This window comes from Chinchilla lanigera, unplaced genomic scaffold (assembly GCF_000276665.1).
Source record: "Chinchilla lanigera isolate Chin_1 unplaced genomic scaffold, ChiLan1.0 scaffold00085, whole genome shotgun sequence".
Lineage (NCBI taxonomy): Eukaryota > Metazoa > Chordata > Mammalia > Rodentia > Chinchillidae > Chinchilla > Chinchilla lanigera.
In genome coordinates this window covers 7,914,429-7,941,889 of record NW_004955486.1, presented here as the reverse complement: position 1 = coordinate 7,941,889, position 27,461 = coordinate 7,914,429, and the positions used below count along the sequence as shown (strand labels likewise).

The following is a 27,461-nucleotide window of genomic DNA, read 5'->3' as shown; positions in this document are numbered from 1 at the left end:
TTTGTCCAGGTCTGACTTCTGTCCCCTGCCGGATCCCCCAGGGCTCCAGTCTGGTGGGACCTGAACTCCCTGGCTCTGAAATGTGCGGGTGCCTCTTGCATGGCTGCCTTGTCTCGGTCCGCAAAGCCCATGTCGCCACCTGCTCAGGACAGAGCCCTGAGCCGGGCTTGCTCCCTGAGGTCCTGATTGCGCAGTCTCCTTACGTGCGCAGGGCCCAGTGCTGCTGCCCTGCTGCCACTCAGGCACCTGTAGCTGGTGTCCTTGCCACTGTCCCCTGGTCCTTAGCTCTGCCCGTCCACCCAGCCCAGAGCGAACTCTGGCCGTCTCTGCCCTCCCCCACCTTGTCTCCATCTCCCTGCACTTGCCCTTGGCTGTCCTCAGCGCAAGCCCTTGGCCCTGCTGGCCCTGCCTGAGGCCCCCCTGGAGGCCCCCCCATGTCCCCAGGCCCTGTGGCCGGCCACTCCGTGGAGGCCCTTGCCTTTCCCAGCCTGCGCCTGCCTCCCCGCAGGCAGCGCCGGCCCTCCCCTCCCGGGGCCCTGTGCCCGCATGCCTGCTTGCCGCTGTGCTCTCAGCACCCCGCGGGTCCAGGAAATGCGGGCTGCGACGTGGAGGACCTGGGAGGTGGCTGGCCCAGGGCTCAGGGTCCTCTTGTGCACAGAGCCAGGCTGGGAACGCCCTGAGCAGGTGGTGGCTGTGGCTGTGGCCTGGGGTCTCTGTCCTCGGCCTCGGAGAGGCCTCACCCGCTCGTCCTGGGTGGCCTTCTCCCCTGCCTTTGGGTCCCAGCCTTGCTGTCACCTTCTGGCTCGGACCATCACAGGCAGCACACCTGTGCCTGGACATTGGCTGAGCTGGCCTTCGCCAGTCCTTCAGTCCTGCGTCTCCGTCCAGCTGTCGGGTTTGCTCCCCATTGACCCAGACCCTGGGGAGTCTTGGGGACCTCAACAGCCGGCCCCCGGGGTGACCTTAGATGGCGCGGGCAGTGCCTGAGGAGCATCGGCTGGAGGAGCAGGTGGATGGATGGGCAGACAGGTAGGACTGCGTGCGGACGCGGGGTGTCATATCCTGGGGTGCCGGGCAGGGGGTTGCGTGTGTGCCCTGGGAGTCGGGTCCCAGGTGCGGGTGGTGGGTCCTGCAGACACATGCCCAGCAGGCGGCGGGCTGCTGGGGGCAGACTTCCCGGGCTCGAGGTGTGGAACGTTCCACATGCCTGGCATGGGGCTGGGCAGGGCCTGGCATGGTGGGGGGTGCATACCTCGAGACAGCTCCCCCAGGGACAAGCCGCGTCTTGTTGGCCCCTCCGTCAGTCTAATCACAGCTCAGAGCCTGTGGGAGCCATGGAAGTCTTCAGGGCTCTGTGAGGAGGCCACCTCCGCCTCCGCCTCCGCCTCCGCCTCCGTCTCCGTCTCCGTCTCCGTCTCCCTCTCCGTCTCAGTCTCCGTGTCCGTCTCTGTCTCTGTCTCCGAGAGGCCTGGCCAGTGGCAGTCCCTCATCAGGCCGAGGCTGCCCAGGCTCAGATTTGCCCTCAGAAAGGAGCATGGAGAAGAATCTGCCCCGCTTGGGCCTGGTGTTGAGGCATTAGGGGACCTGATGCCCGCCTCATGGGCAGTGGTCAAAGCGGAGTGGTGGTGACGCCCACTGGGCAGGGGCAGGCATGAGGGCAAGGGCAGGGGCCTGGCAGACCCCTCAGCCAGATCTGGCTGCCTCGGCACACAGCTCAGGGGCCCCGACCGCCCCAGCAGGGAGCAGGCTGAGGGCGAGGGCAGGGTGGGGCTGCCCACACTGAGGCAGTGGCACTGCGTCCGGCCCAGGTCTGGGCACTGGGGACGGGTAGGGCAGAGGGTGAGGCGCTGCTCTGCACTTGGACACTCGCTGTGCTCTGGGGAGGAGCCAGGGCGCCCAGGGACCATACTTTGCTGAAAGAAGGGGACACTGGGAAGGCCATGGTAAAATGGCTCGACACAAGCCCAGGTCCAGGACAGAGCCCTACCCTGGGACAGGAGGCAAGGGACAGCCAGGCTGGGAGGGCCTAGGAAAGGCAGAGGACCTGGGAGGGTTGGGGTGGCGAGCTGGGTGCTTTCATGAGGCCAGCAGTGGGCTCCATGGGGCTGGCGGCCATAAGGGCTTACAGGACAGAAGGAGGGGAGGTGGAGGGAAGGAGGGAGGGAGGGAGGAGAGAAGGAAAGGAGGAGCGGGGAGGAAGAGGGCCGGATGTGTCCTACGCCTGAGTGTGTGTGGGCCTCGCGGTCCTTGCCAGGGCGGATCTCCACGAAGCCGGGAGCCTGGGGGTAGCACGGCCTCGCAGCAGCCCCCTCCTGGGCACTTGGAGGTTCCCTGACCCGATCCTCGAGGGCCTGTCAGTGGCAGGGGAGAAGAGCCTGCGGGCCTGAGCGCTGTCCCTTGGTCACCCTCCCGGCACGGAGCGGGGTTGTGCACACCCACGTGGCAATTTTGCTCAGGGAGCTTTCCCTCCCTATCTGGTGGGATGCCGTGCGCACATGCGTGTGCTGCACACCGCAATCCTTCTTCACGTGTCCACCCACTTGGCCGTCACCGAAGAGCCCCGGCAGGCTTTCCGTTGCCTGAGTCACCTAGATGCCACCGAGGCTGAGGTCGCTGAGACCAGGGCCCTGCCGGGGGCAGGAGGAGGCTGGTGTGCTAACCAGCGACGGGAGAGGAAGCCCGGATACGGGGCCAAGCAGAGCCCCCACGGGGCCTCCAGGAGCAGTGGCCCTCAAGAGGCTGGACCCAGGAAATGAGGGACAGCCTAGCCGGCCGGAGGCCCTGGGCCTGTGGAGAAGGGCCAGGGGCATTTTAATTGGTTAGACAGGTTTTTCTGTTACCATTTCCACCAGCAAAACAGCCTCCACCATGCTCCCAGGGGCCACGTCTGTCCTTTGCTGCCCTGGTGCATCACTGTGGTCAGTCTTGCGTCCTGGACTCTGCTAAAGGTGGTCTTGGATGCCAGGAAGTGAGGGGAGCAGGTTACTTGTGCACCTGACACAGTCACTGGAGACGGTTCACAGATATGGAACAGTTAGCTAATGAGCATCATAGGAATCTTTAACACAAAACCACAAGCCAGGAGCAGAGACCACACCTATAATACCAGCTACATGAGAGGCTGAGGCAGGAGGGTCCTGAATTCAAGTCCAGCCTGGGCAACTTATCAAGACCCTATTTCCAAGTATAAACAGAGGGAAGGGCAGTGGGGGTGTAACCTAGTCTCCTTGGGTTTAATCCCCATTTCTACAAAATAAATAAATACCCACAAATCCAACTTCCTGTGAGAGGGGATGGCGTCCGTGTCAGACAAGAGGCCTCCTGCGCAGTGAGCTCACGGCTGGTCACGGGGTGAGTCCCGCAGGCGTACAGAGAGATGACTGGCGCAGAGCCTTCCTGAAGGGCCCAGCCCTGTAGTCTCAGGACACCCAAGGGCAGGAGGCCAGAACTCCTGCGTGCGTTTCTGGTCTTTGGAAGTCAGGGCTCATACCCTTGGACCAAGAGTTTCCAAGTGCCCAGTTCTGTGCCAGGTGCCAGCCATACCTGGACACATCAGGGACAGGAAAGACCCCAACTCCTGCAGGGTCTGTTCCTGAGGGCGCCTGCTGCTCCATGGAGCCTGTGTCCGTGTGTGGCAACTGTCTTCGGGCCCCAACCTCTACCCCCCTCACTGGGCTTTTGTGCCAGTGCCATGGGGTGCTGCGTCCAGAAGGGTGCCCAAGACACTGGCTTCCTGGTACCAGGTGAGGGTTGCTCATCTTGAGGAGAAGCCATGGACCCAGGGGACTAGGGACTCCTTGGTCCCTCACTGGCCCCACTCAGTAGCCGTGGGTTCCCTCCCCATTTTGCAGATAAGAAAGCTGAGGCCCCTGGCCCCTAGGAGGCCTTGCTATCCCTCCCCTCTCCTGCCCCTAGGACACAGCCTGGGTCACAGTGCCCAGTCTGGACCTGGCAGCAGGGACGCCTGTCCTTGAGGGTGGCAGAGTGGACCATGTGCTTTGCAGGGCCGTAGTCCCTACAGACAGTGCCAGGGGCTTGGGGTAGGTGTCCAGCCAGGGGGCCGGGGGCTGCAGCTACGCCGAGCTCTGCCCAGGAAGGCCAGGCCAGGGGCAGGGGGATCCACATCCTTCATGATCCCCAGAGGTGCCTAGGACCTGGGACTCTGCCCATCCCCACTGGCCCTGCTCCCTGGCTGTCCTCTGCGGGGTAAGGTCACCAGTGTGCTGTCACCTGGAGGCATGAGGTCACCCCAGGGGACAGGAAGCAGAGCAAATGGTGTGTCTTACAAATGGGCCCGGGGGGCGTGGAGTGCGCCTCTCAGGGCTGAAGGGGCTGCAGCGTCCCCCACCCCAGGCATCCGGGCGCGGCCGGGGCCTGCACGGCCTGGGTGCTGAGGTAGGCCACCGTGACTCCTGGGTTCCGCCGTTCCTGGGTCGCGCCCAGGCCCCGCATGCGTGTAGGTACATGTGGGCCGCCGCAGGCCGGGCATGCCCCAATCAGCCCGCTGTCGGTAGTTCTTATGGAGAACAAACAAACCAAAGACGTCCTGGGCTCACTGGGGTTCCTCCCCAATGCCAAGAGGGTCTTGCTGTAGCTTCTGGGCCCTCTGCTCTGGGGGACCCCAGGTTCCACATGGGCTGGTCAGGGATCCCCAGGAGACTGTCCTGCTTCAGCTGCTGAACGGGAGGCGAGGAAGGAGCAGCCCCAGGGAGAGCGCCACAGCGGGCAGAGGACATAGGGAATTTCCCAGGACAGAGCCCTAAACCCGGAGGCAGACGGTGCAGAAAATCACCCACATTCCTGGGGCCACAGGAGCACTGAGCAGTCGGGCAAGGGATGCAGGATGGCGGGACACCCTGCCCGCCTGTGCCCCTGGGACAGGGGTCTCCTTGGGCCGCAGGGTGGGAAACGGCAGAGCCCGCTGTGGAGGGCCTGGGGTGCTGGCACCCGCGGATGCCTCTGCTCATCTGAGAACCCCCGCTGTGACTCCCCGCTCTGCCCTCCTGCAGAGCCCCCCATCCTATCAGCGCCTCCCTCTGGCGCAGTGACTCATGCCTTGGCACTGTCCTCGGATCATCAAAGAATGCGGACAAGTTAAAATATGAACCTCCTTGTCGCGGTCTGCGCCCTGCTTCTCCGGAACCAGGAGGCCCAAGCTCCCACCCTGCCGGCCTGGGGCCAGCCTGGGGCGCCCTGTGGCGGGGGTGCAGCAGAGAGGCCCCCAGATGGACCAGCCTCCCTGGACCAGGCCGTCCTTGCGTGGGGGGCACTGGCAAAAGCAAGAGGTGGAGCCCTGCAGCCCCCAGCCCACCCACGATCCAGACAAGAGAGGCGACCCGTGTCCTGTGCGCATTCCTGGGGGGGCCGACCGGGGACCGCCGTAGGGGCAGCCATCGCCCACTTTAGAGCCCTCGCATCATTCATCTGTTCCTTCGTTCGTTTGTTCTGCCGGTTCCTGATTGCACCCGCGCTGCCTGAGTGCTGACTGGTGTGACCATTGCCACCCGACAGAGCTGGGCTCGGCCGTGTCTGCGGCCTCCACATCCTCGGATTCTGCCCACCATAGCTCAAAATGTGCACAACGGCGCCGTGTCCATGCTGGACTCTGTCTTCAGTCCCTGAGCCGTCCGCGGAAGGACTGCTTGCGTCCGTCTGGCTGTCTCGGGTACTCTGTGTGACGCTGGCTCGAGGCACAGGGGAGTGTGTGCAGGATCTGGGCAGGTCCCTCGTGTCACTCAGGGACCTGCACCTGGTGTCTCCAGGGTCCCAGGCCCGGCCACCTGGGGAGGGCCGCCGGAGAATGCAGGCCACATGTGCTGTCTCTGCTCACTGCTTGCCAAAACGGAAAAGAACTAGTAGACAGGATTTAATTTGCTTATCCCAAGCCAGGGTGCTGTGTGACCGTCCCCCTGCAATCGCGATGCACCGCACACGGCCTGCCCCTGACCGCGGTGTTGGAGGGATGATCCGGACAGCGCAGGCCTCGTGGACTCACAGTCCACTGGGGTCACCCTGCAAGGTCTTCCCAGCAGACCCCAGGATAGACAGGGCGCCAGGTGGGGGATGGAGCCAGCTCTACTGTCACAGCAGTGGCCGGGCAGAGACCGAGGGACAGGGCGGAGGTTTCCGGGGCTGTGCGTGTCTTTGTGATGTCCAGCAGAGTGGGACCATCCTTCCCTGCAGGGACCTGGGGCAGTGCTGTGGGGCCGGGCGGGGGTCTCCCAGGGGGAGGCTCGTGGTTTTCCATCTTCCTGTGCTGTGACCCCTCAGACAGCCCAGGAGCTGGAGAGGGGAGCGTCACCCCCTCCCAAGTCCCTGGCCAGTGTCACAGTCCACACACTGTGTAGGTCACCCTGAGTGCTTGGGGTCCAGTGGCCTAGTGGATGGAGGGCCTGGGTGGCATCTCCAGACTTGGCATCTGCCCCCTGTCTCGGTCTCCAACTCGGCCTGTGCTGTCTCCTGAGTGCTACGTCCCCACCCTTGTGGCACTGCCGTGTCAGGGTCCCTCTCTGTCCTTCCTGTGGCTGGTGACTCCCCAGCGTGGGTGAACACTGGGGACCCTGCAGCACAGGAAGGGGGAGGCCTCACGGTGCAGGCCCTGCAGGTTCCCTGTCCTGCGGGGGATGGGCCCCTAGGGATTTGGCCCAAGGCCTTGCGATGGTTCCATCTGATGGCTGCTTTGTCAGGGCCGCATGCTGAGCCAGGGCGGGTGGTGAGCCCCCGTGTGGCTGGTCCCCCGGGGGAGCGTGCGTTGGACCTGTGGCTCAGCCCCACTGAGGCTGGACATTTCCTCCGGGTGGCAGGTGGCGGTCACAGGCTGGAGCAAACCAGGAAAGCCCTGCCTGCCTATCTTTAGGACAACAGGGTGCTCGGACAGGAGTGTTGCAAGAAGCAGCTGCCTGTCACCTGTCCCCTCCCTGCCCTGCCATGGGTCCCAGGTGGAGCAGGTGTGTGTTGGCGCACAGCGAGGCCATGCATCCTGGACTCTGGGCCGGTGCACGGTCAGCAGGGCCCTGTCATGGAGTCAGCAGTGGACATGTCCCCTCTGCACAGGCCGGGCTCGAGGGGCTCGGGTCTCTGAGCCAACCCTGCCTGAATAGGAGGGGACCAAGGTGCAGAGAGGGGCTGGACACCTGGCTGGCCCAGCTGGGAGGCGGCTGTGGGGAGCCTGGCTGTCCCCAGCACAGAGGGAGTGTTAGGGATCTACGGTGCCCAGGAGTGCCTCTGTTCCTCAGCCTGGAGAGGGCAGGCTGGTGGGCAGGACCTGCGCTGAAGAGGTCCTGGGACTCTCCAAGGAGGGCTGTGGTAGGGGCCCCCACATCGAGATCCCACATCACTGTGTCCTTGACGCAGGTTCTCCAGCTCGATGCGCTGCAGAGCATAACCCCTGCTCTCTGCCTCACTGCTGGGCGACTTGCTGTATCTCCCAGGCAGGTCCCCTCCCTGCCTCTATTTGCTCATCTGTAACCAGGAGCAAAGACGGTGCCCATCTCGGTGTGGGCAGACTGAGTTTGTGTGACTGACCCCAGCTCTGTGGAGAGGGTTAAGCGGGGGTTGCCGACTTACCCGCCAGCTCAGCCCCATGGTGTGGTCCTCCCGACCTGCCTCCCCCTGGAAGCCAGCGGGTGGAGAGTGGTGTCCTCCTGGGCTGCCCTGCATCAACTCAGGACGGAAGTGTGGGCCTGGTATCCTTAAGCTCCCGGCAGGACTGACCCATCCTGGAGTCCTGGGACCCCACAAAGGGAACTCAGGACTTGCACTGCCTGGGGTTCCTTGGGGGTGTGGTCCTGGCGGGGCTGGGCTGTCCCCATAACGGAAGGAACTGGCCCTGAGGGCCCTGGCATGTGGCCGCCGCCCAGCCCTGAGGCAAGGCCTTTTGGCTGGAGATAGGGCTGGTAGTTTAGAGAGACCCTTGGACAGTGGCCACCTGGGCCTCTAGGGATGGGAAAAGCAGGCTCTGTCCCAGCACCTGGAGCAGAACCTAGGGCCACAGCTGGCCCCCAGGGCCCACAGCCCCAGCCTGGCTCACAGGCACCGGTCTCCCTCCTTTGAGCTGTGACTCAGGGACTGAGGCCCTTGGGGAATGCTCCTGAGCCTGGCCGGGGGCCCGGGGGCTCCAGGACAGCGCCCCCAGGTGCACCGGGCCCCTTTCCTCCCCGCTGGTGGCTGGGTGGATCCCAGAGGCGCTGGCACGGGGGAGGCGGCTGGAGAGGGGCGGGCGAGGTGAATATGTCAGTTTATCCCGACACAAGTAGTGGCCTGTTGGGGTGGGGTGGGGGCCCCGAGGAAGTATTTGGGATGACTTGGAGCACTGGCCCTTTAAGGCTCCTGTAACCAGACACCTCTGACGACGGGTCGGAGCAGAGAGGGAGCAGGGCTGGGGCTGGGCATCCCCCAGCCCAGCCCGACGTGTCCCCCTCCCTCCCGCCCACCAGGCCCAGTTCAATTTGCTCAGCAGCACTATGGAGCAGATGAGCAGCCGCGCAGCCCCGGCCAGCCCCTACACCCCGGAGCACGCCGCCAGCGTGCCCACCCACTCGCCCTACGCCCAGCCCAGCTCCACCTTTGACACCATGTCGCCCGCACCCGTCATCCCCTCCAACACCGACTACCCCGGCCCCCACCACTTCGAGGTCACCTTCCAGCAGTCCAGCACAGCCAAGTCCGCCACCTGGACGGTGAGTGATGTCTGCGCCCCGTGGCAGCATGTGGTGGGCGGTGGGCTCTGGCTGGGGAGGGGCGCCCGTCCAGGAACTGTGGTGGGCGGCCCGAGCCAGGAGGGGCGTAAGGAAGGAGGCGGGCTCTAGCGGGGCAGTCTGGGCATGCCCACCCCTCGGATGCTGGCCAGGGTCAGCCAGCAGCACGCTGGTCCCAGAGGGGTTGAGGTCCCCTCTGCAGGGGCAGAAGTCCCACAGGGTGGCTTGGGCAGCCCCTCTGTGCCCAGCGGGGGCGCTGGCTTGCTACTGCTCCGCTGAGGCAGAGGCTCCTGGAGGCCTCCTCAAGCAGCCTCTGTCTGCTTGCACGGATCTGAGCTTTGCCTTCTCGTTGTCTGGGGTGTCATCTCTGAGCTGGCTCGGGACAGGGATGTCAGGGGTGGCACCGCGATGCTGAGGACCTGGGTCTTCCCATTCACCTTTGGGGACAGCCCAGCCTGGGGTTGGGACTTTGCAACTTTGGTGACACTCCACGTGCAAACTCTGGGAGCCAGTGCTGTGCTGAGCACATTGAGTTTAGTAACCTTGGGACCCGCCCAACCACCCACGAGGTACATCTGTTACTGCCCCCATTTTACAGCCAGGGAAGCTGAGGCACAGGAAGGGGCAGCAGCTTGCTGGGCTTTGCAGATAGAAAGTGGGCATGTGGGGCTGGGAACTCAGGGAGCTTAATGGCTGAGCCAGTGGCCCCAGCTGCAGGGGAGAGGAAGAGATCCCCTAGAGGTGCAGACTAAGGCTTGGGGACTTTGCCTGGGAGTGCAGGTCACAGGGCACTGGGCAGGACGGGGAGTGAGCCCGGCACTCCTTGGTCCATCTCTGGGCTACAGGCAGTGCCCCTGGTGCCTCGCCATGGGCCCCATCCTCTGGGGGACAGTTCTGGCAGCCCCAGTTCCGCTGGAAGTGGGACCCTAGAGTACAAAAATCTATCCGTCCTTCAGCCCCCGCCCCTCCCCAGGAGGCACAGCACCCCCCACCCTTCTTCTGATGTACAAAGTGGGTCCCTCAGCGGTTTCTGTCACGTTCCTGGTGGTGGCTGAGGTTTTCCCAGGCCTTGGGGTGGGGGTGGGGCAGGGCGGAGCCTAAGGCACCCTGGGGTCCACGGTCAGGCTTGGCGGTCACAGAGCTGAGTGACACCCTGTCTGTATGCTGCAGCAGAGCTAGGTGCACTGCCTTCACTGCTGTGACCACGTGTGTGTGTGTGTGTGTGTGTGTGTGGTGTGGGGTGCCCCATCAAACTGGTCCTTGGCTATGAGGCTGTTCCCTAGGAGCAAGAGGGAGGGACCAGCACTGTCCCTGCACCCAGCTTGGAGGTCTGGGTCGGGAAGGGCCAAAGGCAGTCCTGCGCCTGCACACCTGTGGCGACCGGAGGTCCACTACCACTCCTCTCAGGTCCCTAAGTCCTTCCTCCCCAAGCCTTGGAGGGAGAAGGCAGATCTTGGTCCCTCCTACAGGACATTCTGTCATGGAGCCCCCTGGACTCCTGTGGACAGCTGTGCGAGGGTGCTGGGGGGCTCAGAGCACCCCAGGGGTCTGAGCTGGTCCTGGGGGCAGGAGCTGCCTCTGCCGGCTGCCTCCGCACTTGGGGCTCCACATCCCGCCCTGTGAGGAGCGTCATGACACACGCTTTGCTCCGCGACCCGGCTTCAGCGGCCCACGGGTGATCTGCTTGGGGCCGAGGCAGCCCTGCTGACGGCCACACGGCAGTCACACGGCAGCAGGGGCAGGCTGAGCAGGAGGGTGCTGCCCCTGCTGTGGTCCCCTCCCTGGCCCCGTCCACACAGGGGTGGAGGTGGGACCGACATTGATAATGAGAGTTTTGGCACCTTGGCTCTCAGGAGCAGACCCCCTCGGGCTCCCTCCCCTCCCAGGAAGCGGGTGGGTGGCGCCTGCTCTCGTCTCTCGGGGTCTCACTGTGTGGCCGCTGCCCGGACTTGCTGCCTGGGGCCCAGCGCCACTTACGCCGCGCTTGGCCCCTGCCACGCCGCCGGCTGGTAACTGACGGATAATTCCTATTTTTCTCAAGTACAATTCCACTTCGACTGTCGCCTCTTTCCCCTCCCAGAGTGGCACAAACACCCTCGCGGCCCCTAGTGACCACGGTGTGCAGGGGGTCTCTGACCTCTGCCACGGTGAACCCACTACGGGCTCGCGGCTACGGATGTCCGTCTGTCCTGGCAGGCCTCCCTGGACCACAGGGCTGCTGTACAGGAGCCGAGCCCTCAGCTCACACGCTCATGTGCATGTAGACACGTGTACATGTATGTTTGCATGGGTTTGCACCCACATGAATGCATGCATGTGCACTTGGACATGGGCAGGTCCTGCTTGCCCCATCAGCAGGGCTGCCTGGGCCCCAAGCAGATCACCCGTGGGCCACTGAAGCCGGGTCCGGAAGCAAAGCATGTGTCATGATGCTCCTCACCGGGGGGATGTGGAGTCCCAAGTGCGGAGGCGGCCAGCAGAGAGCAGCTCCTGCCCCCAGGGCCAGCTCAGGCATGGACACCGGGTGCATGAGCCAGCCTGTGGGCACTGTGCACAATGTGGCCTCCCTGGTGGCTGCCCAGGGTCTGACCACCCTCACCCCACAGGAAGCCCACAGGCGTCTAAAGCCAGGAAAGGGCCTGCGAGCAGAGTCGGGGGCAGCCAGGCTGCGCTGCTGCTGTGCTTCTGCTCCTCAGGGTACCCTGCTGGGCAGGGGACCACACGGCACAGCACCCGGAGCCTGGGCAGCAGCACACACAGGTCACTGTGTCCCTCACTCACTGGGGGGACACAGGGAAAGGTCACCGTCTGAGCAGGGCCTGGTGCCCCATGGGTACTTCTGTGGGGTGGACAGAGCCACTGGGGCTGGGCCATGGAGGAGGACATCGTGGGTGTCTGTAGCCAGTTCTGTGGCCTCCGTGAGGTACTGTGGGTGTCAGAATATGGGCAGTGCCCTTGCCTGGCTTTTGGGCCCTGATGTCCACCCTGCCCCAGGACCGCTCCACAGCTGGCCGTGTTGTGGTAGCTGTTCCCTCCTGGCGGTGGAAACGAGCAGGGTGCATTCTTCTCCCCTTCAGGACAGCCCCATGCCCTGGGCATCTGGAGGCTTCCCAGCCTTGGCTCAGCCACCTCCTACCCAGCTCAGCAAGACGTTTAGAGAGCAGGCTCTACAGTCAGGCTAGGAGGCCAGCGTAGCTGGAAGCCTCGGCTCAGCGTGGCATCCGTGGGCTCCTTGGGGTCCAGCCAACAGCCTGGGAGGTAGCTATGGGAGCCGATGGGGGCTCGGCTGGCTCAGGACATAGAGAGGGCCCCATGCCCTTGGGTTTGCCATGTGCGGTGGGGGGCAGCGTCTTGTGACATGAGAGCCCTCCCTCCGGGCAAGGCAGGCGGGCAGGACAAAGGCCCGACAAGGGATTCCTGGGGAGGACGAGGCTGAGTCAACACTAATGGATTCGCAGAAAACTTTCCAGCCCCTTGGAGGTTTGCAGGCAAAGAATAGTGGAGGTGTCCCAACATGACTATGGTATCAGTTGCGTTATCCTAAAAGTTTATGGAATGCATAAGTGGAATTAATACCTTTTACTGGCACCAGGAGCAATTATGTGTATTTAAAGCTGAGGGAAGAGTTCTAACAATGTTTATTGTGGAGATGAAACGTGGATTATTAGGGGAAACAAGAGCACTTAGGGAGAAATTGCCGCAATTTCTTGCATTGTGACAGCTCTGGAGGGCGACAGAGTGAGACCCTCGGGCCGGGTCGGTGAGGCCTGGTGGCCTGAGGTGGGGTCACAGCTCTTGGCCTGGAGGCCCTGAGTCCCGGACTGGCCCCACCACACACCCCTGGGGCTCCTGCAGGGGCTGTGGGGCCGGGCCCTTGAGGGACAGGATTCCATCCGTGGGCTCCCCGGGGCTGTGGCTGAGCCAATCTGTGTGCTAGGAAGGATCACCCATTTCCCAAGACCAGCTTGCAAATGGAGACGGATGCACCGCTCTGGAGACGGGCTGACCATCGTCCCGTGTGCTGGTCCCGCACCTGGGGCGGGCAGGTGCTCCCGCTGTCCACCACACAGAGAGGCTACAGTCAGCAAAAACCAGAGACAGCCGGACTTGCCCCCAGTGTCCTGAGCCCTGACTTGCTCTGGGAGAAGAAAGCGACCCTTTCCCTCTCCCTCTGGCCGCCCAGGGTTCCCGGCACCAAGGCTCCGGAGACTGTGGGAGTTCGTGAGCAAAGGCGGGGAGGCACTGACCCCTGAGTCCCTCGGCTTGGCCTGGGGAGAGGGCTCGCAGCAAGTGCCCATCACTGTGGGGCGTGGGGAGGGGCACCGCCCTCCTCCACCGCCGAGTGACAACTGGCAGGAGATACCAAGGTCACCTGGCCTGGCCGTGGAAGCCCAGCCCTGCCTCATGGAGAAGGCCCTCAAGCCCCTGGGCACTCTGCCCCTTTCCCAAGTGGGTGAGCGGGGCATCAGCACGAGGCTCAGAGACTCTGGCAGTGGGCTCAGTGTTTTCTGGGAAGCTGGTGGGTGGCGAATCTGCGGGCAGAGAGGCCCCTTTGGAAATGCGGCCATCTCTCAGTGACTTAGAGCCCAGGGCCGTCACAAGTGCCCACCCAGCAGGCCTGCCACTTCCTCTGGCTGTGCCACCTGCAGCCAGCACCCCAGCCCCTTGCCCTTCATGCTGTGTATGTGTGGGTCCAGCCGCAGCTCTTGGGCCTTAGGGAGGAAGTGGCCAGGTGGGGCCTGAAGCTGAGGTTGTCCCCCGCAGGCCAGGCTCTGGGCAGCTGTTGGGTTCAGCCAGAGTCAGTGCCCTGGAGCAGAGCCCTCTGTGCATGGGGGCTCCGTCGAATATTTACGAGTGCAGTGAAAACTTAGATTCCAGCCAGCTCTTGCCTTAGAAGTGGAACGATGACCACCCCACCTGTGCCAGCTGTTCCCGAAAGCTGCAGGCCCCTCTGTGCCCACCTGCAGCGGGCCAGGCCACTCTCCAGAATGGTCACTGCTGGAGGCCCCTGTCCTTCCAGGGGTTGCAAGGGCTGCAGTTGCTCCTCCTGTCCCGGCCACAGGTCAGGGTGGGGTGAGGTATGGGGGCAGCCAGGGAGCACCACAGGGTGGCCCGGGCCGAGCACCTCCTCGCAGGACCAGGAGGGGGAGGAGCAGCAGCTGGGGCTGCTCTCTGCAGGTGCCCGTCCCCAGGCTCCAGGACAGGCAGGAACGGGCTGTCCAGCTGGCCGAGTTGGAAACCTGAGATGAGCACGATGCTTTGGACGCAGCCTCATTTGTGTTCCCAGAGCTCCACCTGCAGCCTCCTCCACCCCTGAGGTCCCACAGTGGTGACCCGGGTCAGAGAATAAGAGCAGACGGACACCCCAAGCTGCCTTGCAGGGGTCTCGCTGGACCCTCACAAGGGCCCAAGCTCTGGGCAGAGTGAGCAACGCCAACTCACAGCATCTGGGTCGCAAAACCAAGGTCAGCTTCGCTCTCAACAACTGTGGTCCTCAGTGCTCAGGGCCCAGCGGGACAGCCCCCACCCTACCACGTGTTGCCCTGCTCTGCCCACCTGACTGCGAGCTCGGGAACCGGCGGTGTCTGAGGCCAGTCTGTCTGGTGGTGGAGCTGAGGTTGGGTGGCAGAGGAGGGATCAAAACAGCTGCTAAGACTTCGGTGGTCCCAGAGGTGTGCAGATTTCTCCCAAGCAGCAAGCCAGCCCAAGTGTCCTCTCACCCCAGCCGGCCCCAGCCGGCTCTGCGTGTCTCCCTGCAGGGAAGTGGTGGCAGTTGCCCCTCGGGCAAGGGCTCGGTCCTGGTCCCCGTCCTGGTCCCCTCCAGGCGGCCACTGTGGTTTTCCCCGGGCTCGGAGGAGCTCACCCTGTTTGTGGCAGCTCTTGGGGTACAAAGAAACACTTAGATCCGCTAGTTTGATAGGATGGAGGCAGACGGTGAGCCCCAAGGGGCACAGAGCTTCCTGCCCCAACCCTAGGGATCCTGCCTCTCAGCTGTCCCAAAAGGGTGCAAACCTTAGCCACCCTAAGGGGTGGCTTGACTGATTAACCCTTGGCCATTAGCCATCAGCCGGACCAGGTCCCCTCCTCCTCCTCTTACAGGGTTGTGGGTGCGGCTGCATGGCCCAGCACCCTCATCCAGCCCCAATCTTGATCTTCTCGTGACCAGCCCTGATCCCTAGCCACCTAGGGGCAGACAGTCATCAGGAATTCATTAGCATAATAAAGACACCGTCCCTTTAAAGATTCCTAGGATTTTAAGAGTGGTGCCCCAGGACCCTGGGAGGAAGACCAAAGACACGTTTCGCAATGTCGCCAGGCCAGGCAGCCGCGGTGCGGGTGCCGTCCAGGCCGCCCATCCTTGCTGACAGATCGTGCGGGCTGGAGGCTGTGTGGGGGTAGGGTGGCTGCAGGAGCCCTGTGGAGAAGACGGGGCCTTCAGCTGGCTCCTGCTGACCAGGCTCCTGGCTGGTGCTGGCCACAGCCCTACTCAGGTGTCCCCACGCGCTTCCCGCAGAGGAGACCAAGCCCCGGCCCGGCTTTGAAGCCTCTGGAGGGTCCCCCGGCGGGGCAGTGTGCAGCCTGTGCCGGGGCCCCTAGTTCCCAAGCCTCCTGTGAAAGGGGCACACACAGCGGCCCCCAGCCTGAGAGGGTCCTCCGTGGGAGCCTGCTCCCTGTGGTACTTGAGGTCATGGTGGGCAGGTGGCTCCTCCTGAGGGCTGCCCCAGCTGGCCCCAGGCATGCCTCACCCGGGGGTACTTTCCTGTCCCCAGCTAGCGGCCTCTTTCCGGGCACACTGGGCTGTGACCTCTTTGCTCCCTGGAGCCTCTTCCTGGCTTCCTAGAGCTCTGCCGATGTTCACAGCCTCCAATCTGTGCGGCCTGATGAGAAGGCACCCTGAGACAGGTTGGGGTGACCATGACATGCGCACCCCGTCCCTTTCCGCTGACTACCCCCACTCCCAGCAGCTCTGCCGAATGCAGAGACGAGAAGGGCCTGGTGCTGAGATGGTGCCAGCGAAGGCAGAGCCAGCTGCAGGCCAGTGTCACTGTGATCCAGGGACTGTGGCCTGGGTTCCTCGGAATGCGGGGCTTGGCCTGGGCTCACGGGGTCTCGCACCGCGCTCTGTGGGTCAGCGGGAAGCTGTTCTAGGGGACGAGAGGGCCCATGGCACAGGGGTCCGTGACCCAAGGGAGGAGAGAGACGTGTCCCCAAATGCACACGTGTGCACACAGGCAGGGACAATGGATAAAGGTGGCCTGTAAAAATTACTTCAAAAAACAAAAGCCCCCACTGCGGACCCGGGCCCCCAGAATCTGTTGTAACAGATTCACCCAAGCTGGTTAACGGTATTTGTGGTTTGCAAGATACTACATGTCCCGAGAAAATGACAGACAAGTTATTATCACCTCTCCACTGTCCTCCTGCCCAAACCTGCCTGCGCCGGGCACCCAGCTGCCGAGAGTGGGTGCAAGGAAATTAACAGCCCCGCACCGTTCCCGCCCCAGCCAGCCCCACCAGGCCCAGGGCTCCCAGCCAGGCCAGGCCCATCTTGGGCTGGGGTGGGGAGGGGTCGGGTAGAGCCGTGGCGGGAGGGACAGTGTTTGGGCAAAGCGTTTCCGAATACACGCATCCGAACAGGCAAGTCTAGACGGCTCTGTGTCAACAGCCGAAGATAAATAAGATTTTATCGGCTCGGAATCTGTTGAAACACATCCATCTAGCGGTTCTAGGGGAGAAGGAGGCAGGAGGGGGGCGCAGGCAGAGGAAGCATCTCCTCTGACCTGCAGGAGATGGCACCCACCGGCAGAGCAGTCCTGCAGGGTCCTGACTCCACCAGATGTCACAAGCTGCGCTGGAGGAAGTCGCTGGAGTCAGAACGTCCTGGGGTCAGGACTGGAATACCACCTGTCCTGAGTCCTGTGGCCACCATGCCCCCACCCCGATGTTCCCAGGCAGCAGGAAGCCACAGGCTGCGTCAAGCCGGGATTTAGGCCATGTGTCCAGCCCACTGCAGGGGGCACGGGCCCTGCACTGGGTACCTCTGTAGGGAGAAGGCCATACCCATACCCAGGGATGGGCCCGAGAGATGGCGCCCAGCTTGCCCAGCACAGCGGCCTGTCGCTTCCCACCCTGGACCTGCCCACCAGAGGCTGCCGCTTGTTCCGCCCCCGCGTGCTCTGGAGGGGAAGGTCCAGCCGCCCCGCCCCAGTACCTGGGACAGCTCCCGGCGCCAGCTCCTCCCCGGGGCGGGGCGTCTACAGCACCCCTGTCCAGCACCTCTGCCCTGGCCACGTGTCCCTCGCTTTCCCTGGCCCTTCTGAGGCCCCCGTGCACCGGCTGGGACGCTCCTCCCACAGCTTCCAGCACTCCTGAGGTCTGGGCTGGCTGGGGCGCCGCACAGTCGCTTGCCACGGGGATGCAGGGCCAGTGGGTCCGGGGCGGGACCCCAGGGGAAGGGTCACCGACAGGCACAGGCTGTTGAGACTGCCCTCAGGAGCGTGGGGGATGCCTGCGGCTGCACCCCAAGCCCCACTCCTTGCTTCTTCCTGGGAAACGGGGCTGGGGAGCCTGGTCTCCGCTCCAGGCGTGTCGGGGCTGCCCAGGAATGCAGTCGCAGGGCCCTGTCATACCTGGCCCCGCCCCGCTCCCAGCCTGGCTTGGCCCTTCTCGGGCTGGGGCTGAACAGTGGGGAGGACAGAGCGCCTGGCTGGACAGCCCTGCAGAGGGGACTCAGGGAGCCAGAGCCTGCCTGTCCCTGGGGCTCCCCGCCTACCGCAGGGAGCCGTTACCTCCTTACCTGGTGAGGCGGCAGGCCCAGGCTGGCACTCACCATCTGCTGCCGGGGCTCTGCCTGAAGTTCATTCTCGGGTACAGCCACAGAGGGGTGGGTCTGAACCTGAGGCCGCCTCAAAGCCCCTGGTCCCCGGTGCCCCTGCTGACGTTGACCTGGGCCCACCTGCCAGCTCCGCCCCTCAGCCCTGTTTCCGTCGCTGAGCTAGAACTGGCAAATAGTAGGTGCTCAACAGATGCTTGCAGGTGGTGCCTCTTCAGGTCCTCGCTTAGCCCTACCTCGAGGAGGGTGCACCATTCTGGGGTGGGGCCCCCGCCAGGAAGCGCCCCTGGGTCGGGACACCACCTGGCGCCTGTGCAGTCCTGGGGGTCTTCTGTGGAGTGTGATGTGTGTGCCTTTCCCACCTACCTGCACTGCACAGAGGGGCAGGGGACAGCTGCTGCTCACCTGACTCCGGGGCTGCATTCTGCGAGGCCGTGTGCTCCACCGATGACCTACAGGGCCAGCTCACCAGGGGGCTGCCTGGGGCCTCAGAGAAGTCTGGCAGCCTCTCCTTCACCGCCAGCTCACTGTCCCTCTTACCTGCCACCTCCTGCTCCCCTCCTTCGGCGCCCAACCTGCGTGGATGGAGGCCACGCTGCAGTGTGGGCCTTTGTCCAGGATGCTGGGCCCCGGACACTGGCCTCTGGGAGGGGGAGTGAGGCTCCTACACCTCCTGGGCCCAAGGATCAGAGGACCCCACTGGGGACTGTGCCCACATCCTCGGGGGCACGATGACCACTGCTCCTCGGAAGGGATGCTTGGGGAAATGGAGGGGCAGGGATCATCCCCGGGAACTGAGCTAAGCCCACACCTGCGAGCCTGCTCCTCCTAGGTCAGCGGCCAGGTCCCGTGGGGTGGGGCTGCACCCCTGCCAGGGTGCTTTCTGCTTTCCACCCCGCAGGGCTGCACCCCACAGCGGTGTTGCCCTCCTCTCCCTTCCTCTGCCCTGGCCCAGGGTCTTGTGCTTCCTGCAGGTCCACTGTGCGGGGCCCTTTGCGAGAGTTGGGGGCCCCACCTTCCTTAGCAAAGGACCAGTCGGCCCCCTGTTCCTTCCTTGGTTCTGCCAGCAGTGCCCTGCCTCTGGCCTCGGCTTCCCCCAGGGTGATGGAGCCTTTTCTGGGGCACTTGAGATTGTGGCTTGTGAATCCGAGCTGCTGGGGCTAGGGGGTGCGGAGGGTGGGGTGGGGTGGAAATCGGCTTCTGAGCCAGTGAGTGATGGCCCCAGGGGTCTCAGCAGGGCCAGCCTGGGCCACAGGGCACAGACACAGAGGTCCCTCCGGGCAGCTCCTCAGGGAGGCAGAGTCTGATCATCCCTGGGGATGGCCCTCTTGTCTCCTCAGGTCCTGGTCTGGGGGGGCTTGGTCTTTGTAGTCCCCTGCAGCACTCAAGGGCCCAGACTGAGCGGCAGAGGGCGTCTGCTCCGGCTTGATGGCTCCAGCTGGAGGGAGGGCAGGCGTCCGGGTCCCTGGGCAGCCGAGGCTACCTCGCCATGCCTGTGGGCACTGCTAGGGAGGTGGGCTACGGGGCTCTTCAAATCCGGCCCAACTCTGCAGACCCCCATCTTCAGACCCTGCCTGCAGGCAGATGGAGCGGCCCTGACTGCTGCAGCCCGAGTCCCGGGTAGGGTTGGCTGAGACAGCGCCCCTACCTGGAAGGGTGCCAGCGGTGCAAGAGACAGCCTCATCAGAGCCTGGGAAGAGGGGCCCGGGCGAGGCGCAGGCTGCGCGCGGGGAACGGTGGGCTGCGGGCCTCACACTATGCCCCCCTGCAGTACTCCCCAATGCTGAAGAAGCTTTACTGCCAAATCGCCAAGACGTGCCCCATCCAGATCAAGGTGTCCACGCCGCCCCCCCCTGGCACCGCCATCCGGGCCATGCCCGTCTACAAGAAGGCAGAACACGTGACCGATGTCGTGAAGCGCTGCCCCAACCATGAGCTCGGGAGGGACTTCAACGAAGGTGAGGCACCAGGCGGCCGCTGCAGCACCATGGCCAGCAGCCTGGGCGCCCACAGGAGGGAGTGGGCAGGGCTGGGGAGGAGTCTGGGGGGCAGCGGCTGGCACCCTGGGGGCGCTGTGGAGCAGCTTCCAGTGTGCCTGGCGAGGCTGTGGGCACCGAGGTTGGCAGAAAGGTGGGGATGCAGTGACGGGGGTCAGGCACGAGGTCTGAGCCCTACCTAGGACGCTGCAGGGCCGGGCCTTGTGGTCCTGGCTGTGCTGCCCGAGCCTGGGCCAGGGCTGGCCGGCCCAGGGCTGGGCCCCTCTCTGAAGCTGCGTCCCCTCCCGGCAGGACAGTCTGCCCCGGCCAGCCACCTCATCCGCGTGGAGGGCAACAACCTCTCGCAGTATGTGGACGACCCTGTCACCGGCAGGCAGAGCGTCGTGGTGCCCTACGAGCCCCCACAGGTAGGACAGGGCCAGGCAGAGGCATGGGGCAGGGCGGCAGGCTGAGGCCTGCTTCACTTCAGGCGGCCACGCAGCTCCCTGCTCCGGGGCCTGCCCGTGTCCTGGGCTCTTCCCGCCCCGGCATCTGGTGTGTGGTCATGACCCCTCCTGTGTGCACCTACACCCTGGGCCTCAGTGGGCCCAGCTATACCCTGAGGTGTGTTGATGACCTCCAGGCTCTGAGCCCTGCCCTCCCGGGAGACTTCTCCTCCCGCCTGTCCGGCCTGGGATCCCCAAGGTTCTTGTACCTGGGTTGGCAGAGGCAGAATGAAGCCAGGGAGCACTTGGAGTGGTCAAGTCCATGCTGCGGCTGGGGTTGAGGAAGGGGCTGCGAGGCCGGGCTGGCAGACAGAGGGAAGGCAGCTGGAGGGGCTGAGGCCTGGACTCCAGCGCTGGAGGGAGCTGGGTGAGGAGGGAGCCCTGTGGGGACACTGACACCCACGCACACAGGCAGGGCCTGGAGAGCCTGCCGGCGGCGGGGAGATGCAGGAGGCAGCCAAGCAGGAGAGGCTGGGGGGTCTGACCTTTGACTTGAAGCCAGCTGAAGGTTCTAGGGTGGGGCACAGCGTTGGTCTGATAGGGGAGCTGGAGCGAAAGGCTGGGGTCAGCACACCCTGGCCCATGGTGGGACAGGGTGTCGGGAGCTTCCCAGGGAAGGCAGGTGACTGCAAGCCCTGTCCAGTACATGGATCTGGGACCAGCTCCCCACACCCCATCCCAGGGCCCCCCGACACCTTTCCACCACCAGGACTGGGCCCTGGTCCTCCCTCCCTCCTCTGCTGTGTCCCACCGGGCCTGCGGGGGAGCAGCTCTCTCGCCCCTGGCGGCTACCATGTGCAGGCTGTTCTGTGAAAGGCTGAGGTCCTCACAAACCACTCGTGGCATGCGTGTTCGGACTAGGGACACCAAAAACTGCCTGTGCTGGGTCCCCAGGGCACCCAGGGGCAGGAGTCCTGGGCTCATGTCTCAGCTCTTCCCAAAACTCCCTGAGAGGCTGTGCTGCGGCGGGGGTTTTCCTGGGATGGCTTTGGTCCTTCCCTGAGCAGCACCTCACGCCCTTCTGCCCAGAGAAGCCCACAGCACACAAGAGCTGCATGCACGCCTGCTTGTGCAAGGCACACACCTTCCACAAAGGACTGCACACACAGGCACGTGGCACAAACATGTGTCCCAGGGCCTATGCAAACACCCACTCTCACAGCCCTGGGGCTTGTCATCGGCCTGTGTCAGGGGAGGAGGGAGAGTCGACTGACCAGGGATTCTATGCTTCCCGAAGGGCAGAGACCAGGGCTGAGGTTGCCTAGAAGCCGGAGCCAGCACAGTGCTTAGTGCTCAGTGTACCAGCTGGGTGGGTGGGCAAGTGAGTGAATGGAGGAGTGAGCGAATGGGTGAATAGTAGATAAATGGATGGGTGGATGGGTGGTGGATGGATGAAAAGGTGACTAGAGGGTGGGTGGGTGGGGGTAAGTGGATGAAGAGGTGGATGGATGGATGGATGGATGGATGGATGGATGGATGGACAGATGGATATGTGGATGGGTGAATAGCTAGGCAGATGGATGTGTAGATGAATAGCCAAGTGGATGGTGGGTGGATGAGTGAGGAGATGGATGAGCGGTGGGTGGATGGACAGAGGACTAGATGGTGGGCACATGGCTGGTGGGTGGATGAGTAGATGGGTGAGTGAATAGGTGATTGGACGGATGATATAACCACAGAGGAGTCCTGGCGCCTTGCCACCTAGAACCAGGGCCAGGCTGGAGGCCTCCGGCCTGGCAAGGGGCTCACGCGCTGATGCCACGCCCCATGTGCCTTCTGCGTGCAGGTGGGGACAGAATTCACCACCATCCTGTACAACTTCATGTGTAACAGCAGCTGTGTGGGGGGCATGAACCGGCGGCCCATCCTCATCATCATCACTCTGGAGACCCGGGAGTGAGTCAGCCGGTGACGTGGTGGTGGCGGTGGGGCAGGGACGTGAGCCAGCCCTGTGAGAGCCATGCCGGGGAGTCGGGGGGCCAGCTGGGGAAGGGGGTCCTGGGAGAGCTTTGCTGCCCACGTGGCGCTCGGCCCTGGGGACTCACGTTTCCGGCTGTGCCCACCCAACAGCGGGCAGGTGCTAGGCCGCAGGTCCTTCGAGGGTCGCATCTGCGCCTGTCCTGGGCGTGACCGCAAGGCCGACGAGGACCACTACCGTGAGCAGCAGGCTCTGAACGAGAACGCCACAAAGAACGGGGCTGCCAGCAAGCGTGGTGAGCGGGCTCCACCCTGGTCATGGGCCGGCAGCAAGGCAGGCTGGGCTAGGGTGACTGTCAGGCAGAGTGCAGATGGCACCCGGGGATGGACCCAGGCCTGATGTGGCCCTCAGACCAGTCAGCTGTCCCTGGTACCTAGGTCCAGGGCCCACATGGCACCTGGGGTTTGGTCTGTCCAGAGTGGGCACTGCCTGGACCTGCCCTGTCACTGGGCCACACCAAGGGAGGGGAGGGCACCTGCCCGGGGCCGTGCCCGGCTCACCCAGCCTTCCCCACCCTCCCTCCAGCTTTCAAGCAGAGCCCCCCTGCCATCCCCGCCCTGGGCGCCAACATGAAGAAGAGACGGCACGGGGACGAGGACATGTACTACATGCACGTGAGTGGCCCTTGGGTGGCAGGGCGGGCTGGGGTGCTGCAGAAGGCAAAGCAGCGCCAGGCAGATCCTAGTGCACCCCGCACCCAAGTCCCAGGAGAGATGCTCCTGGCGGGACGATGGGTGGGAGGGCGGTTGGAGCCCTGTAACTCTAACATCCAGCAGGTGGCGCTGCAGCAGCCTGCGTCTGCAGGACCAGGTGCCTTGCCGGGATTGGTCTTTTGCAGCGGGAGCTTTGAATGATTCTTCAGGAATGAGACACCTGGTTTACAAGATCATATCTGCTGGCAGCCTAAGAGGGAACAGGAGGGAGTGGGTGTCGCCCCCATGCCGAGATCCTCCCACTGGGTCAGGGCTCTGATCAGACCCACCCCTGAAGCAGAGGAATCCTGAGCTTATGGGGTGGTGCTGTGCTGCCGGCCAGGGTCCTCCCCCAGGGTGAGCGGTGTGGCGCCGACGGAGACCACTATGATGCAGCTCTGAACAGGATTTAATATTAACCAATTGGCTTTTCATGTTTACTTGTGAGTTGTCTGAAGCTTAGGCACCTTGTCTGGGGAAGGGCAGTGGACTCATAGTAAATGAACCTCTATGAGTCACTGGTCTCCGCTGAGGCTCACATTGGCCTGTGAAGCTGGGACGCCTCAAAGGACAAGATAAGGCCACAGCTGAGAACGTCTGGCGCCAACCCCAATTAACCAAAGGAGACGGTAGCTGCAGGCACCTCACTCCTGCTGTGAAGGCCTTCCTGGAGATAACACAGTTCTCCCAAATTAACAAAAGTATTACTTGGAGAAGTCTGCAATGGGTTTCCCAAGTCCCGCTCAGATTCCTGTGTTTTCTTAAATATCCCCCTCCTTTGCCTGTAAACCAAATAAATTCGGGCTGCCTAGAGAAGTCTTTGGCTAAACTCAGAGAATATCAAATGTTATAAGACAGTTAGACCCTCCTGGAGGCCTGAAATCATTTCAGTTGTCTCATTTATTTAAGCCTTCGCCGTCCACTTGCTTGGGAGATTGTGGGCCTGATCAGCCTGCAGTAACTAAGGGGTGTTTAACCCGAGAGCTCCTCACCTGGCAGTGTCCCTGTCTGCGCACAGGTGAGGGGCCGGGAGAACTTTGAGATCCTGATGAAGGTCAAAGAGAGCCTGGAGCTCATGGAGCTTGTGCCGCAGCCCCTCATCGACTCCTACCGGCAGCAGCAGCAGCAGCAGCTTCTACAGCGGCCGTGAGTGAGCCCCCCACAGCCCTGCTGTCCACCTGTCCGCCAGCATCACAGGGAGCCCCCGGGAGGGCGCGAGGATAGTCCAGCCCACAGGGAGAAGAGCCGGGGACAGGCCGCGGGTGAGACAGCCCGGGTTTCGCCCAGCGACCCCGCCTGCAGGAAGCCTTCCCCAAGGGCGGTGCCCTGGGACCCAGGGACCCTTTGCTACCTCGCTCTGCTCCCTGCCTGCGAGGGGCCTTTGTACAGCTGCTGAGTGGGAAGACAGGGAGGGGCTGGCCCAGCCAGTCAGCTGTGCAGCGTGAGAGCAGGGGTCAGAGCGGGCAGGTGGCCGGCCACATCTGAGCACGAGGCTGGTGGGACAGAGTCACTCGGGCTTCTGCACAGCGCTGGGTCTCCACCCACATGCACAGAGGGGACCCTGAAGGTGCCTGGATGGGGACGACGGTGCCTGGCTGCCCCCGAACGCGAGCCATTGCTCTCTGGGCAGGAGCCACCTGCAGCCGCCGTCCTACGGGCCCGTCCTCGCCCCCATGAGCAAAGTGCACGGCAGTGTCAACAAGCTGCCCCCCGTCAACCAGCTGGTGGGCCAGGCTCCCCCGCACACCTCGGCCGCCGGGCCCAGCCTGGGGCCCATGGGTGAGTCCCTTGGGCAGCTGAGGCCCTGGGGTTGGGGACCCAGGGTGGCCTGGATGGAGACTGGTCAGCTACACCCCGACCTGCAGGGGCTCTCGGTGGCCGCCTCCCCAACAGCTGCGGCCTGCTGTAACCACCCCACTCCAGGGTCTGTGCTTTGTGAGGACAGAGGTGACCTGTGGTTAAGAGCACACGCCTCACCCTTACCCTGCTTCCTATAGCAGCGGAGCTCGAGGGAGGTTCCTAACCTCACAGGGCCTCGGTTTGCCCGTCAGCAAAATGGCAGAAGTAACAAGACTCACTTGTTTTGAGGGTTAAATGACATAAAGCCTTGTGGGGGTTCAGCACAGGTGGGCAGCTCAGCAGCGTGCAGTCGGGCCGCTCCTGGGAGGTCCCTAGGTGGGCATGGCCCAGCCTGTTCCCTGAGCCTTTGGGATGCAGCGAAACCAGGTGCCTGCAGTCACCCGACCTCGTGGGGCACAGGCACGGGCCCGAGCCTGGTCCGGGGTGGTGACGGGGTGCCAGGCTGACTCCACCTAGGGCCTCCTGCTGAGCCCAGTGCCTGGGTGACGCCCGCTCCTAATGCCCAGCTGCCTTCTTGCCAGCCCCGGCGATGCTCAGCAGCCACAGCCATGCCATGCCCACCAATGGTGAGCTGAACGGCGGCCACAGCTCCCAGACCATGGTCTCGGGGTCCCACTGCACCCCGCCACCCCCCTACCATGCCGACCCCAGCCTCGTCAGGTGCGTAGATGGCTGCCGGCCCCATCCTGTCCTCTCACCACGCGGCTATCCCCAGCACAGGATGTTGGGGAGGGCGTCATGGTGGGTTCATCAACAGACGCTCAGAAAGTGCACAGAGCCGGGGCTCCCGGGCATGGCACCCAGGGTCGGGCACCTCGGCCTCCCAAGGGGCTGCAGCTCTGTCACTGTGGCCAGCTTGGGCAGTGGGGTGACCCGGAACTGCCCTTTGGGAGCTGTCCCCACCCCCAGCAGGCCACTCTCCCGGAGGGACGAGCCGTAGCCCGGCGCTCCTGAGTTAGCACACTTCCTTTTCCCGCCTCCTCTGCAGTTTTTTGACAGGACTGGGCTGCCCCAACTGCATCGAGTACTTTACCTCCCAAGGGTTACAGAACATGTACCACCTGCAGAACCTAACCATAGAGGTAAGCCCAGGGCCGGGGCTGGGGCCGGGCACTGCTCACTTTGCAAAGCCTTTTCTGGCTGGAGCACACACGGCAGCTGGAGGAGCTTGAGGGTGCAGGGCGGGTGCATCTGGCCTCCTCCCTGAGCTGAGCTCCAGGGTCCCTCTTTTGTCAGTATCTCCTGGTGCCCAGCGGCCTGGCTGATTTTGACTTTAAGGGTTAGGCTGTTTCCAAGGCCTAAAGAATGGAAGAAGTCAGGGACCCAAGGGAGACAGTCAAGTTCTTAGCTGTGCATGTGGGAGAAGGCAAGCAGCCCACCCCCAGCCACTCCCAGCCACCCACTCGCCCCACGCACCCGTGCACCCGGCCGCCGGGCCTCCTGGGCTCAGCATGTGTGGGCGGAAGGACCTGGGTGCAGGAGGGAACAGGCTTGGGTTAAGTAAGAACCTTGAAGGCCCAGGTCCAGGCAGCTTTGAGAAGCCCACAGGACACAGTGGTCAGCCCCGTGGTCCGGTGGGGTCCCAGCTCTCTGTCGCTGGCTCAGCTGGGTCAGGGGCCAGCCCGTTTGTCCCCAGCCAGGGCTTGAGGCCAGAGATGCAGACATGTTGGAGGGAGCCGGGGTCAGCACCTCACTAGCCGCTCCTCGCTGGCCGTGTCTGGGTGCCCACCCTCCACCCCTGTGGCAGCATGGTCCTCGGCGGACCCTCCAGCCCCCTAACGGCAGCCTTCTCTCGCAGGACCTCGGGGCCCTGAAGATCCCGGACCAGTACCGCATGACCATCTGGAGGGGCCTGCAGGACCTGAAGCAGGGCCACGACTGCGGCCAGCAGCTTCTGCGGTCCAGCAGCAACGCCGCCACCATCTCCATTGGCGGCTCAGGCGAGCTGCAGCGGCAGCGGGTCATGGAGGCCGTGCACTTCCGCGTGCGTCACACCATCACCATCCCCAACCGCAGCGGCCCGGGGGGCGGGGCGGCCGGCACGGACGAGTGGGCCGACTTCGGCTTCGACCTGCCCGACTGCAAGTCCCGCAAGCAGCCCATCAAGGAGGAGTTCCCGGAGAGCGAGGGGCACTGAGGGCAGTGCCCTCGCGCCTTCCTTGCCGCAGGACAGACAGGACACTGGGCGGTGCCCAGGGACACGGCAGAGTCCACCTGCCCAGCACCGCTTCTGAGGGACATCGCTGGCCTCGGGCGGTGCCGAGGCCCGGAGGCCACCTGCCGACAGCCTGGACGCCTGTAGAAAACTCCTGAGCTGCCCACTGTGTACCTGCAGGGCCCAGGCCGGGCCGTCCCGGTGCTGGGCACTGTGCCCAGGGACCGCTGTCCTTCGCTGACTGCCAGCAAGGATTCCCACGCCCAAGGACGGGCAGCAGCCGGCAGCCGAGGCCTGTGTCTAGGACGCCGGGTTTGCAGGCTGGTGTGTACGCCGTGTCTCTGCTCAAGGCCGGGCTGGGGACTCCTCTGCAGGACACGAGGACCGGCTCTGTCCCTAGCCCATGGCTCTGCAGGGACCGCGGTGACTTTCCTGCTTCACACAGAAACCTGGGTTTGCTGGAACTGGAGCTGGCTATGCCGCAAGGAAGCTCCTGGTGCTGGGGACCCTGCTGAGCAGATCGAGGGACGGCTGTACTCAGACTGCTGGAAATTGTCAATATTTGATAAAACGATACACTTTTCTACGCCATGGGTCAGCTCTTCCTTCCTTCCTTCCTTCCTTCCTTCCTTCCTTCCTTCCTTCCTCCCTTCCTTTCCCTTTCCCTCTTTCCCTCTTTCCCTCTTTCTTTTTCTTTCTTCCTTCCTTCCTTCCTTCCTTCCTTCCTTCCTTCCTTCCTTCCTTCCTTCCTTCCTTCCTTCTTTC

General features: G+C 63.8%; 1 protein-coding gene across 2 annotated transcripts in view; it reads left to right on the top strand.

The window, feature by feature from the left end:
* Nucleotides 1-27,282, top strand: part of Tp73 (tumor protein p73) — a 47,385-nt gene extending 20,103 nt beyond the window's left edge. For both annotated transcript variants that reach the window (XM_005404142.2, XM_005404143.2), the window contains 11 exons: nucleotides 8,436-8,678; nucleotides 19,301-19,487; nucleotides 19,818-19,933; nucleotides 21,798-21,907; nucleotides 22,082-22,224; nucleotides 22,515-22,603; nucleotides 23,700-23,827; nucleotides 24,312-24,460; nucleotides 25,063-25,201; nucleotides 25,530-25,623; nucleotides 26,340-27,282. In XM_005404142.2, the coding sequence (XP_005404199.1) occupies nucleotides 8,436-8,678; nucleotides 19,301-19,487; nucleotides 19,818-19,933; nucleotides 21,798-21,907; nucleotides 22,082-22,224; nucleotides 22,515-22,603; nucleotides 23,700-23,827; nucleotides 24,312-24,460; nucleotides 25,063-25,201; nucleotides 25,530-25,623; nucleotides 26,340-26,678 (1,737 nt within the window). In that variant the 3' untranslated portion in view covers nucleotides 26,679-27,282. The remainder of the gene's footprint in view (nucleotides 1-8,435; nucleotides 8,679-19,300; nucleotides 19,488-19,817; nucleotides 19,934-21,797; nucleotides 21,908-22,081; nucleotides 22,225-22,514; nucleotides 22,604-23,699; nucleotides 23,828-24,311; nucleotides 24,461-25,062; nucleotides 25,202-25,529; nucleotides 25,624-26,339) is intronic.
* The last annotated feature ends 179 nt before the right edge of the window (nucleotides 27,283-27,461 follow it).